The 13,244-nt window shown below is 48.1% G+C and overlaps 3 protein-coding genes across 6 annotated transcripts in view; all 3 read left to right on the forward strand.

Moving 5' to 3' along the window:
- The window catches only part of DCAF7 (DDB1 and CUL4 associated factor 7), a 33,652-nt gene extending 33,225 nt beyond the window's left edge, over window positions 1–427 (forward strand). Inside the window, exon 9 of one of the 3 annotated variants that reach the window (XR_003791941.1) lies at window positions 276–427. The gene's annotated coding sequence lies outside the window, so the exon portion shown is untranslated. The remainder of the gene's footprint in view (window positions 1–275) is intronic. The other 2 variants (XR_003791943.1, XR_003791942.1) reach the window with 2 other exon arrangements.
- Window positions 428–441: 14 nt separating this feature from the next.
- On the forward strand, window positions 442–7,843 carry LOC114889024 (translational activator of cytochrome c oxidase 1). The gene is made up of 5 exons (XM_029211770.1): window positions 442–947; window positions 1,252–1,358; window positions 2,728–2,855; window positions 3,343–3,520; window positions 3,852–7,843. Exons 1-5 carry the CDS (start codon window positions 668–670, stop codon window positions 4,050–4,052), a joined length of 894 nt encoding a protein of 297 aa, XP_029067603.1. The 5' UTR covers window positions 442–667; the 3' UTR covers window positions 4,053–7,843.
- Window positions 7,844–12,552: 4,709 nt separating this feature from the next.
- Window positions 12,553–13,244, forward strand: part of MAP3K3 (mitogen-activated protein kinase kinase kinase 3) — a 61,042-nt gene continuing 60,350 nt past the window's right edge. The window contains exon 1 of one of the 2 annotated variants that reach the window (XM_029211391.1): window positions 12,553–12,718. In XM_029211391.1, the coding sequence (XP_029067224.1) occupies window positions 12,715–12,718 (4 nt within the window). In that variant the 5' untranslated portion in view covers window positions 12,553–12,714. The remainder of the gene's footprint in view (window positions 12,719–13,244) is intronic. The other variant, XM_029211390.1, reaches the window with a different exon arrangement.

A 13,244-nucleotide genomic window follows, 5' to 3' on the forward strand; every position in this document is an offset into this window, starting at 1 on the left:
TATTACTTTAAAGCTCCAAGAGCTTTTTTCAACCCTCTTACGTTGGTAAAGCAAGTAGGAGCATCCTTATTTACAGATATCGAAGAGGAAGTTCAGAGAGACTAAATGATTGGATAAATCACATCTCTGGGCGGCGATTTCCCTACCTTAAAGTGAAGTGATTGAACTACCTATTTCTTTGCAACAACAAAACATTTATCATTCTAGGCCTGCTTAGAGTTGGGAAGTCATTCTGAAGCAAAATCAGTTTCATAACTAAGATGTATCTCTACTAGATCATTGTGGGAAGTAAAGTCCGGCGTTCCCCAGGCAACCAGGAAGGATTGAGCGCAGGGTTGCCCCACCTCCGCCCAGGCTCTGCGCAGCTGCAAGCGACAGAAAAGCAAGTACCACGCGACGGAACGGCTTTTGTGGGCGGTGGGGACGCGTTTTTGGAACGGACCGGGAAAAGGAAGTGTGCTACACCATTGAATGTACCCGCTCCCGGCTGCCGCGGGGAAGGTGCGGTGTACTTCGTGTTCCGGCTCCCCGGGGTGGGCCTGAGCCTTTGGCTCTCCAGTGACGGGTTGAGGAGGCCGCAGGCTCTGGACCTGCTTGCTTCGGTGGCGGACTCGGCGGAAGGACCTCGGCCACTGCTCTTGCTGACCTTGGCCCAGGGTCGGAGCCGATGGCGGCTTGGGCCCCTGTCACCTTGAGCAGGGCCGCTACCCAGTGCTTGTGGGCGCGAGGCCCCGGGGTCCGGGTGGCTCTTCCGCGCTTCCCCCCGGCCTTCCAGCCTGAGTCCCCAGGCTGTAGCCCCTGTGAGGGCCGGACGCTGCACCTCACGGCAGAAGTCCTCGCCGGGCACAACAAGTGGTCCAAAGTCCGGCACATCAAGGGTCCCAAGGACACCGAAAGGAGTCGCGTCTTCTCTAAGCTCAGTTTGAGCATTCGCCTAGCGGTTAAAGGTGAGAACTTGACGGTCACCCTCCGGTGGTAGCCACTTGCCCTCACTATGCCCACGGCTTTGCTTGCCTCCTAGAGTTGGGCCAGGCCCACCCCGATCCTCGGCCTTTCATTCAGAGCGAATTGAAAACTTCTTTTCCAAAATACTTACCCAGATCTCATTCAAACACTGGATAAAGTGTCCTCAACAAACCGAGATCTAAGTGCTGACTTGTCGCTCTTTTGGCTGATGGGGGTAGGAGGCGGAAATCCCTTTTTTCTCACATGTCATAATGAGATGTCTCTGCTTACTCTTTTCTATCTCAGAAGGAGGCCCCAACCCCGAGTTCAATAGAAACCTGGCCAGCATCTTAGAGGTGTGTCGCAGCAAGCACATGCCCAAGGCAACAATTGAGGCAGCACTGAAAATGGAGGTGTGTCCTCAGTTTAACTTTGTTTTTGATCACAGTCCCTACAGGGCACATGTCTGGAAGGCCACCACACACCCCTTAAATTATCAGAGAAGGGTAGTGATGTCGTTGACACTCTCAGCCCAGAGCCTTCTGGTGACTCTTCTCTTGGCCATTGGTTATGGGAGCACAGTCAGGAGCAGGATGTATAGACAGTGTACAGAACTATATAGCCTAGGTTTGCTGAGCTGAGTTTTGAGGAGATGGGGTAAAAAGAAGGGGCACAGTATGGGGAAAGCCCTGGTGTTAGTTTGAGGAAGGGTTTGTTTTTCTGACATTTATGCCTTAAAGGAGAAAAGCCAGTAGAAAGAGACAGGGTGCAGATGGTGGTGATAGTGGGAGGGGCTGGGATGTAGAGCCTAGGTGTGGGAATTGTCTTCAAGCCCAGCTGAGGGGACACCTCTTCTCTAGGACAAGGGGGAAGGATCTGAGGAAGTAGTAGTCACCTTAATTGCTAACAGTTATTGAGTGCTTATTCCAGGCCAAGTTCTTTGATAAGAACTTTGTATGCATTACCTCACTGAATCCTCAGAACAACCTTAAATGGAAACTGAGGCACTGAAAGATTAGGCGACTTGACCACGTCACACAGAAAATGACAGACTGGGAACCAGACAGACTCCAGAGCCTATGCCTAACCATCATTCATACTGCCCTCCTGTCAGGTGTGGTGCAGATAAGGCGGTGGAGGCAGAGGATTTTCCCCCACCTGGTGTCCTTAATTTCCTTTGTGAAAGAGGAAGGGAGAAGTCATCAGTTGAGAGTTCCTGGGAGGACGGCAGGGCAGGGTGATGGAGAGAGTGGTGAAGATCGGATGCACGGGCAAAGAATGAGCAGAGGCAGTGTGGGAGATCCAGATGAGATTGGTCATTAGAGTTTTTGATTGATTGTTTGAATTTTGAGGCTATGCTATTTGATAAGGCCCAGATGTGTCATTTCACGTGGCTGTACTCAGCAGCGCGGGGGTAGGAGCACAGGTGGGTTTCATGCGGGATAAGGTGTACGAGAATGAGTTTTAGTGGGCGCTATGGTGGGGTGGATGTGGGATTCAGCTGGGGAGGGGCGAAAACAAAGCTGGGAGATGGCAGATTGATTGTTCAGGGACAAGAGAAACAGACTGCCTGCCAAGTAAGGGATAGTACTTCCAATTATCTCAAAAGTTGGTCCCAAGGGCCTCCTCTCAGAGGGGAGGACAAAATTGAAGCTTAACAGCCTAGGCTCCAGCCCAGGGAGCCCATCCCATGGAGTCAACTTTTTGGTGCCTGTGGTGCCTGGGCTGGCATGTAGGAGGGAACTAGGAAACCGGAAAATGTGATTATGTTGTTTATTGCAGAAAACCAAGGACATTTATTTGTTGTATGAGGGCCGAGGCCCTGGTGGCTCTTCTCTTCTCATTGAGGCGTTATCTAACAGTAGCTCCAAGTGCCACTCGGACATCAAACATATCCTGAACAAGAATGGGTAGGTGTGTGTCTGGGGAGAGTAGAAGGGTACAGAGTCTTTAGGTTCCGATTCTGTGCAGGGAAAGTACTGTTGTTCCTGGTGGCGTTTCAAGTTTTACACACACTTCATCCTTAGCAGAATCCAAATGGGATCGTTTATTCTCCCTTAATGTGTCCTGTACTGGGCAGGATCCAAAGGACTTGTTCATCAGGTGTAGAACGAACTCTCTGTCCCATTATCTCATCTGTCTGTATAATGTCCAGGTCTTAAAACGTACAACCAGGAATCTTAATTGCACAGGAATTGATGAGCAATCTTTGCATCCTCCAAACTCCAGACAGGGCAGAAAATAGAAGGTTGGGGTTATGTTTGGATTATCCCCTTGCCCAGTGGTAGCTGCATCTGCCTCAGGAAGAGAGCTGCTCCATGTCTGTTTATACTCCAGGGGCTGGGTGGGAATGAGTGTCTAAAGGCATTCTTTCTGGCCCATTCCCTTTCCTGTTAGGGGAATGATGGCTGAAGGAGCTCGCCACTCCTTTGACAAAAAGGGGGTGATCGTGGTTGGAGTGGAGGACAAAGAGAAGAAAGCTGTGAATCTGGAGCGTGCCCTGGAGCTGGCAATAGAAGCAGGAGCTGAGGATGTCAAGGAAACTGAAGATGAAGAGGAAACGAACATTTTTAAAGTGAGTGTGAAGCCTTAGTGTTTGGTGGGCTTCCGAGAGGCCCCTGATTGACATGTTAAGGCATGCTTCTGTCAGTCTCTTCTTTCCTATGCCCGGGGTACAGGTGAGATAAAGAGCTCACATATTGCACAGACATTTACTAAGAGAATACCGGATAGGGCTTACTCTCTTGAGGACGATGAGAAGGATTCAGAACATTGAAAACTCTGTTTCTGCCAGTGAAGACTTAAACCCAGTGATACAGTAATTCCATTCAGGTTTTGCAAACTTCTGTCCAGCTTTGTCCTGTTATCTCCTGGCTACTTACCTCCTGACTTTCCTTTGTTCCTAGTTTATTTGTGATGCCTCTTCACTGCATCAGGTGAGGAAGAAGCTGGACTCCCTGGGCCTGTGTTCTGTGTCCTGTATGCTAGAGTTCATCCCCAACACAAAGGTGCGGCTGGCTGACCCTGACCTGGAGCAGGCTGCCCATCTCATCCAGGCTCTCGGCAACCACAATGACGTGATCCACGTCTATGACAACATCGAGTAGCCAGGCTGTACGTGCCCCCGGCAGCCTATTCTGGAGCACAAGCTTCTGCAGCGTCCTCTGAGACTCAAGCAGGTCAGGGTGGTGGGTGGTCTAGCAGGTTAGGAAGCAGAAGACCTGTAGTTTGTGGTCAACGGAATCCCTGCACTTTTGTGAAGCCTATTTGTCAGCTCTGCTGGTGTCTCCGTGCCCTCCCAGGTGAGCCCCTCCACATCCTTCTGGATGCAGAGTGAGGCCAGTCAGCTGGTCAGATTCTGATCTCAGGAAGTTGGCCCTTGTGGGGATGGTAGGTGCCCTGAGGGCCCACGTACTAGAAACTGCTGTTAAATAATAACAGCTATTGATCTGGGTTTGCTGCACTGCTGTTGTATGTCTCTTGAGTTTTCCTGGGTTTGTGTCCAATTGCTGGGACCCTCTTGACTTCCTTTCAAGTCTATAGGCTTAGTTCCACTACTCCAATCCCAAGACTTTATTTTTTTGATTGACCATAGAAATGTAGCTCCCTCCAGGTACTTTGTGCTCTAGTGCTCATCTAATGGCTTAAACCTGTCATTCTTTCACATAACTAATATTGATCAAACACCTACTGTGTACCAGGAACTGCACTTACAAGCTGTGCAATGGATGCCCTGTGTTAGATCCACTCTAAGACGTAGGACCTCAGGGGGAAGACACAGGATTGCTCTCTACCGGAGCTGCCCCAGGGCAGTGTGACGTGCTGTGCATGCATCCTTGCTCTCTCTGTGTGGCCTCTGTACCCTTCTTCTGTCAGAGAGCTTAAGGCTGCAGCCCCGAAGGAGATCAAGTGCCAGTGATAAGGGACTCCAGGCCCTGCTTTGCCTGGGTCCCTCTGTGTTCTGAGATTGCTCAGAGTGGACCTGTCAGTGGGCTGCACTCAGGAAGGGCTATACCAGGCTGGTTTTGAAAGCTGCTTGATCCCCAGAATGCCCAGCCCTGGCTCCTTTTCATCACTGATGCCAGATGATGGGGCACTGGGAACTGGAAAGGAGATAAGAACAGAAAGAAGGCTGAGTCAGAAGCCTGGCCAGGTGGGAAATAGGGGCCTTGGTGCCTTTTGTTCCTGAGTCACTTTTGGGTTTAGAGAGACAAGGAGTGCCAACCACCTGTGCTGGAGCCCGTCAGGCGTGTCGGTCCTGGAGTGGCTTTTTGATCCCTATTATTCACCTTCTTGTAAGTTGTTTAAGCCAGTTCTGAGCTCAGAGTAGTTTTCCTGAAGGACTCTTAGGTAAATGAGGATGGAAAAGAACTAAAACCAAATTGGATAAATGATAACTTCACCTTCTAGGAAAAACAGATTACTAATTCCATGATGACTTCAACAGCTGGAGAGTGAAGGCTAGAGGGAGGAAAACCAATGTAATAACCTGTTACCATGCCAAAGCATATGCTGTTATACCTCATTTCATAATTTTGGTACTACCTGGCATTCTTTAGTTTTTATAGGAGATAACTCATCTAAATATCTGAATAGCACATCATTAAAATAGGGCAATGTAAAGTTTAAATGCCACTTCCTAACTTATAAGATACTTTCATATTTTATTTATTTGATTTTCAAAACAAACCTATAAAATGGTCAGGCCAAGTATTTTATGCACAGATGATCTCATACCAAGCAGGTGAGAACTACATCTGCATGAAATAAACCAAGGTCTATTATAAATGTTGAATAGGAATGTGGTCATTCTGATCTGAGAAATCCGTACTAAGGAAGCCTGCTCTAGAAGGGAACTTGGTTACTCATGTGAATAGTCCTCTAATCTAATAGATAGGATTTGTTAATGTGAATTCTTGTGTAACCAGTTTTCTTGCATCAAGACACACTAAATAGCTCTGCACTGACCCCTGGCGGTATCCTGCAGTCTTTCCTGCAATTAGTATGGGAAAGGCAGAAATGAAAGCTTACTTGGACCTGCTCTGCCTCTAGATCTGGTAAAGAGACCCTTAGCTCTACAGGTTAAATAGTTAACTATTTAACTGAATAGTTAAGTAAAGAGAGTATGAGTTATTCTGCCACTAGAAATTATTTTTCAAAGAATATTTTATGTCAGAGAAAATGTTTCCAATATAATGTTAAGTGAAAAACAAAGATGCAAAACTATATGTATAGTATGGTCCAAATTTTAAAATATATATCATACTTTATATATGAACTTTTAAAAAAAGACTAGAAGGAAGTATACCAATATATCAAAACTGGTTATCTCTGGGCGGTGATGTTATAATTGAGTTTTATTTTCAATAATCGTGTCTTACTTTTATCAGGGAAGCATTTTTTTAAAAAGAAAACTAGTCACATTATTGTCCTGTTAGGGAGACAGCATGTGAGAGGGTGGGATTCAGGTGTACCTTAAAGTCAGAAGAATAGCGTCTGGTCCTGGCTTGCCTTTGCCTTATCTTTGGTCATTGTCTTAGCAACACAAAATCATTTAGAGCCTTGAGCTGGCTCGGGCTCATTTTCAAGTTTCCTTTCAGTGGGATGGAAGTATCAGTGACAGGCTCTGTCCATAGCCTTGACTCTTACGAGAAGCGCTCGTGTGGTATGTAGCTGCCCCAACTCTGCCAGGGGCCCCCGCTGAATCTGCCAGGGGCCCCCGCTGAATCAAACAGGAACAGTGAAGACTCTGCCTCTAGCCAACTCTGGAAATTCAGTCGTGTGGTTGAGTTCCTTTTTTTTTCTCTCGGAAATATATAGCACAGCTGTCAATAAAGCTTCACACTCTAAGAGTCCTCAACTTTTGAATCCCTGAGGACTCCTCTGAAGACATTCTATGAAGAGAAAATAAGTGAGCCAGTAGATCTCACAAAAGAGAGTGTCATGATAGATACTACACTCGTCTTGATTGAAATCACTTTCTCTCTTTATTCTATCCCCAGACAGTGAATGGGATAGAAGTTTTTACTTTTTCCTCTTTTTATCTTTCTTTGGTTTGTGCCAAAAAGGTAACCTTTATTGTTTTTTAAGAAGTCAAACCTTATAGAAATATACAGCAAAAAAATTAAAGTCCCATCTAATCCTAACCTCCTAAAATAACCACCATTAACAGTCTGCTCTTCTCATTGGTATCAATCTGCTGGGGCACAAATTCTAACTCTTGTCAGTTGCTAGAAACCTTGGGGAAGAACTTAACCTCTTTGTACTTATTTCTTCATCTATAAAATGGGGATAATAGCATCTATATCATAAGGCTGTTTTGAGAATTAAATAAGTTAATATATGCTAAGCACTTAAAACAGTGCCTGGCAATAGGAAGTGTTCAGTGTATGTTGGCCTTTTGTCCCACTAAGTGTGAAAGAACTTTTTTAAAAACTGAAATGTGATCACCCTATATATATCTGCTTTATAACCTGTCTCCTGCGCCCCCTCCCCCCAGATATATCCTGGATTCCTTTTGGTATTAGAATGGAGATGTCTGCTTTATTCTTTTTAGTAGCTACATAGTATTTTATTGTATTAATTAATGTGCCATAATTTATTTAACTAGTCTCTATCAATGGACATTTGGGTTGTCTATCTTACAGAAGATGCTATGATGAACATTCTTTACCTTTGCTCTCTTGCAAAGTATTCTTTAGGATAAATTTATAGAAGTGGAATTTCAAAACGAAAAGCAATTTTTCTTTAGAAGTAAATGTCAATACATAAAAATGTAAAGGAGATGTAAAAATCTTCTGTGTACATCACTTCTTAACAATGCGGATAAACTAACTGGTTGAACTGGTAATCTGAATATATTCCACTTTACCTCTGAATTAAAAGAATTTTCATCAAATTAGGTGATAGGTTTTTTGATTTGTTTTCGTTTTTACACCAAATTCATTGAGCTATCCCTTAAGGAAATTTATTCATTTGTATTTATTGTTCCCTGTCATGTGTCCTATGCTCTTGGAAGAAAAAAGGAAAATGTGCAGCTGGTGTGTGATTGGCTGCCTAATGAGTCTTGGGGTCAGGAGTGGCTCACGTGCTTAACCAGGAGCATCTACTCAGTGTAAAACTAGGGGAATAGACTTGAGAAGGCCTGGCCCAGTTGGGAGGCTTCATATGGGGAAAATGAAGAGTGAGGAGAGAGACAACATAGCGTAGATAAAATGCATAGCTAAAAGGGCACACCTGTGGAAATTACATTCAATTACTAACATACCCATTTGAAGTTCACTTATTTATTCAACAAATAATTTTTTTTTTAAGAAGTATATGTTGAACACTTTGACTATTTTTAAGAGCCAGTAGAGTGAAGCCTAATTAATTTATATCTTGTGAATTCTGAGTTTTTTAAAAAAATATTTATTTATTTGGTTGCACCGGGTCTAGTTGCGGCAGGTGGGCTCCTTAGTTGTGGCTCACCGGCTCCTTTAGTTGAGGCACGTGAACTCTTAGTTGTGGCATGCATATGGGATCTAGTTCCATGACCAGGGATCAAACCCAGGCCCCTTGCATTGGGAGCACGGAGTCTTAACCACTGTGCCACCAGGGAAGTCCCAAATATTTGTTTTTTTGAATGTGCTGTGAGAGATGCTAGACCATCTTTTTTTTTTTTTCTTTTTTTTTTCGGTACGCGAGCCTCTCACCGCTGTGGCCTCTCCCCTTGCGGAGCACAGGCTCCGGACACGCAGGCTCAGCGGCCATGGCTCACGGGCCCAGCCACTCCGCGGCATGTGGGATCCTCCCAGACCGGGGCACGAACCCGTGTCCCCTGCATCGGCAGGCGGACTCTCAACCACTGCACCACCAGGGAAGCCTTAAAGTTTTTAAGCAGAGCATGACAGGATCAGGTATCCATTTTAAAGGATCACCCTGTGATAGGAGTGATCTTGAGAGGCTGTTAAGCTAAGTAATCCAAGTGAGAGATTTTGGGGGTTTGAACTAGGATGGTGGAGCTGGGGCTGGGAGAGGAGTGGACAGATTGGAGACATGGTCGAGATTAGCTGTGGGGGAAGGGAAATGGAGAGAAAGAGCTCTCCAAGTTAGATAACTCAAAAGCATCCAGCTTGGGAAAGTGAAGATGGAGAGAGGATATAGAGAACTATGGAGGAAAATGATCAGTTCAATTTGGACCTGTAGAATTTGAGGTGCCTGTGGGGTACTCAATGGGTGATGCCTCTGAAGTTCAGAAGAAAGCCCAGTATGGTAAAGGCAGCATGGGAATGTTTGAGATGGCTGGTTAAGCAGCAGGCAACAGAAATGAAGCCCTCAAAGAAAGCAGTTGGTAGTAAAGTAGAAGAAAAATCAGACTTAATGATTCAGCTAAAGACTTAATGTAGTTGTATTGCATGTGCTACTACGTACGAGGCACTGTTCAAAGTGCTGGTGATAGCGCAGTGAACAGGACAAAATCCCTCTTCCTACACGGCTTATGTTCATTGTAGTTGGAAGAAAGACAATAAGTATATAATTTCAGGCACTATGAAGAAAAACAAGGCAGAATATGGAAATACAGAATGATGGAGGGGAGAGGGGCTATTTTGGATGGTGTGTTTAGGCGCTCTCAATAGGTGATATCTAAGCAGAGACCTGAATGAAATGCAAGAATTAGCTTTGGGAACATCTTAGGGAAGAGCATTCTAGGCAGAACAAATGGCAAGTGCAAAGGTCCTGAGCTTGGTAGGTTCAAAGTATGGTGAGAATGCCAGTGTGGCTGGAGCGATTGAGGGAGCAGGAGAGTTGAGGTAGGAGAGGATGGCTGGAGCCAGCTCCTGTTGGGCCTGGAAGATTCTATTCTAAGTGTGGTGGGAAGCCATTGGAGGGTTGAGAGCAGGGGAGTGACATGATCTGAATTACATTTTACAAGGATCACTCTGGCTGCTGTGTGGAGAATCATTTGCTGGGTGGCCACAGAGGAAACAGGGAAACCAGTTAGGAGGCTAGGGCAGTTATAAAGTAGAGAGGGTGGTGGCTTGCACTAGGGTGGAAGTGGTGAGTAGTTGGATTCAGATACATTTTGAAAGGAGAGCTGAAAAGACTTAGTGGATGACTGGATATAGAGATGTTAGGGAAAGAGTGAAATCAAGGAAGACGACTCCTAGGTTTGTATTTTAACAATTGGGAAAACAGAGGAGCAAGGTTTGTGGGGGGAGGGGGAAAGAATCAAGAGTTCAGTGTAAAACACATTAAATTGGAGTTGTGTTTTAGACATTCCAGGAGAAGCTGCTGAATGGACCTTTGAATACAGGCAAGTATTCCTAAATCTAGGAGTGGGTCCTACATTTCCACTGGCATAAATGTCTTTTTTTTTTAATATTTATTTCACAGCTCAGTAAAATTAAGGGTCAGATCTGAGCCTCAGATTGGCAGATTGTGACCTCCAGCACTGGCCTATTACACACATTCTTAACAGGGTGATATCCCCAACAGGACAAAAAATGATTCTTACGAGGTGAAAAAAATCTTCGATAATACGATGGTATATGGGCTTCAAAGCTCAGCCCTACCTGACAAAATCTTATACCTTAATATTTAATTTCTCACATTAGGGAGAATTTAAATTTAAGTAATTAAAAATTTTCTCCTTGGGGGGGTGATAATGAAAAAAACAGTTGAGAAATGTGCAAGAGCATGGCCTTTGGGTGTCAGAAAGCCCTGATGTGGATCCTGGCTTTACCACTTGGACATGATACTTACCTTCTCTGTGCTTCACCTTCATCATTCAAACACCAGTACTACTACTTACCTCAAAGTTACTGAAAAGATTGAGAGGATGTGCCTGGCACATAGAAAATGACTGATAAATATTAGTTCTCTCTGCTTTACCTCCCCTTCCCAGAAAAGAGAAGTTATTATAGTTAAGGAACTGCAATAAACTGGGTAGGGATCTACTCAAGTGGGAAAATGACAGACTTAAAAGCTTGTTGGAGGAAAAAAATAACAGACAAGGGGCCTGATTGAATCGTGGTGGTGGCGGGGAGGTGTGGGTGTAAAGAAAGAGAGAAGAGAGAAATCTAAGGTAATTCTTAAGAGATTTGATACCAAGGCAAAGCCACCACTAAAGGTTCTTAGTTGACAGTTGAAAACAAGAGGAAGATGATTCTGGCGTCTGATTTATATTACAGTAGAACAGAAGCCAGAGGAAGGGAACCCGGATTGTGGAGGACTTGGAATCTGAAGATCTGGGTGTATAACATGTTGAACAATGGGGGTTGGGAAAATTAATTATGGTCATCTCTATTTTGAAATATCATGCAGCCAGTACAATTGTTTTGGAACAATATTCAGTGGCCCCGGAAAACACTTACGATAAAATGTAAGCACACTACAAAACAATGTGAAGCCGTTTTTATCAAACGTTGTATATTTAGGTAGGAAAGATAAAATTATCTCTGGGGTGGAAGTTTTATTTTTATTTTTTTCAATTTTAACACAAAGAGCTTGTATTGCTTTTATGACCAGGAAAAAAAAAAAAGTTTTCTTCCCGAAAGAACCTCTCTGGCTTTGCACTTAATGGTTTCGGCCCTGGCCAGCAGATTCCTAGGACTCACTTTCCGGCACTACCCCTGCCCCTTGGAGAGTGTGGCCCTGGAGGTGTGAGACCCAGGAAAAGGCGGGCAGTGGTAAGCCGCTTCTGCCTCCCAGCAAGCGCAGCGTCTGGACCGGAGGACTTGCCTGGGGATCCGGCGTCAGAGGTGGCCACATGCCGGGAAGCGCTCAGAGCCAGAACCCTCCCCGCTTATTACGCGCCCGGTGTGGGCACAGGGACGGGCAGGACCTCAGCATCAGAGACCGCCGAGAGCCGGGAGGGCGGGAGGCCAAGGGGCCCCTCCAGCCGCCTTCCCAAACTCCAGCCCCAAAGTAGCCGGCAGGGAACCGCGCCAGCCCGCGCGCCCGCCGAGCCTTGGGTGACTGACGGGAGGTGGGAATGTGGGCGGAGCCTCAAGCGCGAGCTGTGATTGGAGCGACCCACACCTCCCAGGGAGAGAGGGAGGGCAAGCCTGCGAGGGATGCGCAGAGGAGGGTGCTCAGAGACCTCTATGTGATTGGCTAGCAGCGGAGTGAACCGGGAGCTGTTTCAATGATTGGCAGGCGGTAGACAGCCGTCGGAAACTGCCTTGGCTTCGCGTATTGGCATCCTGAGAGAGTAGGCGGGATTGGTTCATCAAGTGGTGCTGATGATTAGCTGGCGGCTGAGAGTTAGGATGTTGGAGAGAGAGCCGGGGCGGGGGGAGGAGGGGTGGCGGGGGCAGCGACTTCCTCCTTGGTATTGGCTGGTGAAGTGAGTGGGGGGGTGGTACCAAGGTCCAGCGACTGCCTAGGATTGGCGGGCGCTGGGGTGAGTGACAGGCAAGGGGGCGAGCTGCGCGACCAGCGGTTTGTTTTTCGGAGCGTTCCTGAGGTGGAGAACGGCGGCCGGACCGAGCGACTGCGGGACTGAGGGACTGGCGGTCGGGCGGGCCGAGCGGCGCCGCCGAGGCCGGGCTGGGCCGAGCCGAGGAGCGCCGGGGATGTAGCGGGCCACCCTGCCCATGCCACAGCGCCCGGCTGCGGGCGGAGCCGGAGCCGGAGCCTGGGGAGGCGGCGGGGGCCCTGAGCTCAGCCCGCGCCCCCTGCGCGGAGCCAGGCCCGCTGCCGTCCCCGCCGCCCGGGCCCCCGGCATGCAGCCCCGGCTGCGGAGGTGACACTCGGGCCCAAGACGCCGCCGCCGCCATCGCCACCATGGGTGAGTGTCGCCACCGCCCCGGCCTGTGCCCGCGCTGCTTCGCGTTGCCCCGCCCCGGACTGAGGGGAGGAGGACCCTGGGCCGCCGCCTGACAGGCATGGACAGCCAGCCGGGCCGGGGCTGCGGACCGCCGGCGCCCGCCCGCCCGCCCGCCCTGCTCGCGGCTTAGCGGCTCCGCGGCCCGGGCGGGGGTTCTGGCTTCTCGGCCCGCCGGGGCGGCCCCGGCCGACGGAGCCCACTCGGCAGCCTCCTTCCGGGCCGCGCGGCCGGCGCATCCCAAAGAAGCGGCGGCGGGTCGAGGGCCCATGCTCGGCGGGGCAGCCCGCTCCGGGCCGAGCGAGCCGGACCGCGAGCCCGAGGGCGGGGGAGCGCGAGCGCAGTGTGGGGCCCGGGCTGGAGGCTGGTCCAGGCCCAGCTGCTGTTGTGTCTTTTCCTTGATTTGCTTTTTTTTCCTGCCTGTGTCATTTCCTTCCCTTTGCTCACACAGGCTGGCCTGTGAGAGTTCCCGGGGCTTGCTCTCGAGCCC

Source organism: Monodon monoceros, unplaced genomic scaffold, assembly GCF_005190385.1.
Source record: "Monodon monoceros isolate NGI ecotype Baffin Bay Population unplaced genomic scaffold, NGI_Narwhal_1 Super_Scaffold_9, whole genome shotgun sequence".
Lineage (NCBI taxonomy): Eukaryota > Metazoa > Chordata > Mammalia > Artiodactyla > Monodontidae > Monodon > Monodon monoceros.

Coding starts and splice junctions, on each gene's coding strand:
- LOC114889024 (XM_029211770.1), top strand. CDS start 668: ATGGCGGCTTGGGCCCCTGTCACCTTGAGCAGGGCCGCTACCCAGTGC. Junction 948..1,251: donor CATTCGCCTAGCGGTTAAAG/GTGAGAACTTGA, acceptor TTTCTATCTCAG/AAGGAGGCCCCAACCCCGAG. Junction 3,521..3,851: donor AGGAAACGAACATTTTTAAA/GTGAGTGTGAAG, acceptor CTTTGTTCCTAG/TTTATTTGTGATGCCTCTTC.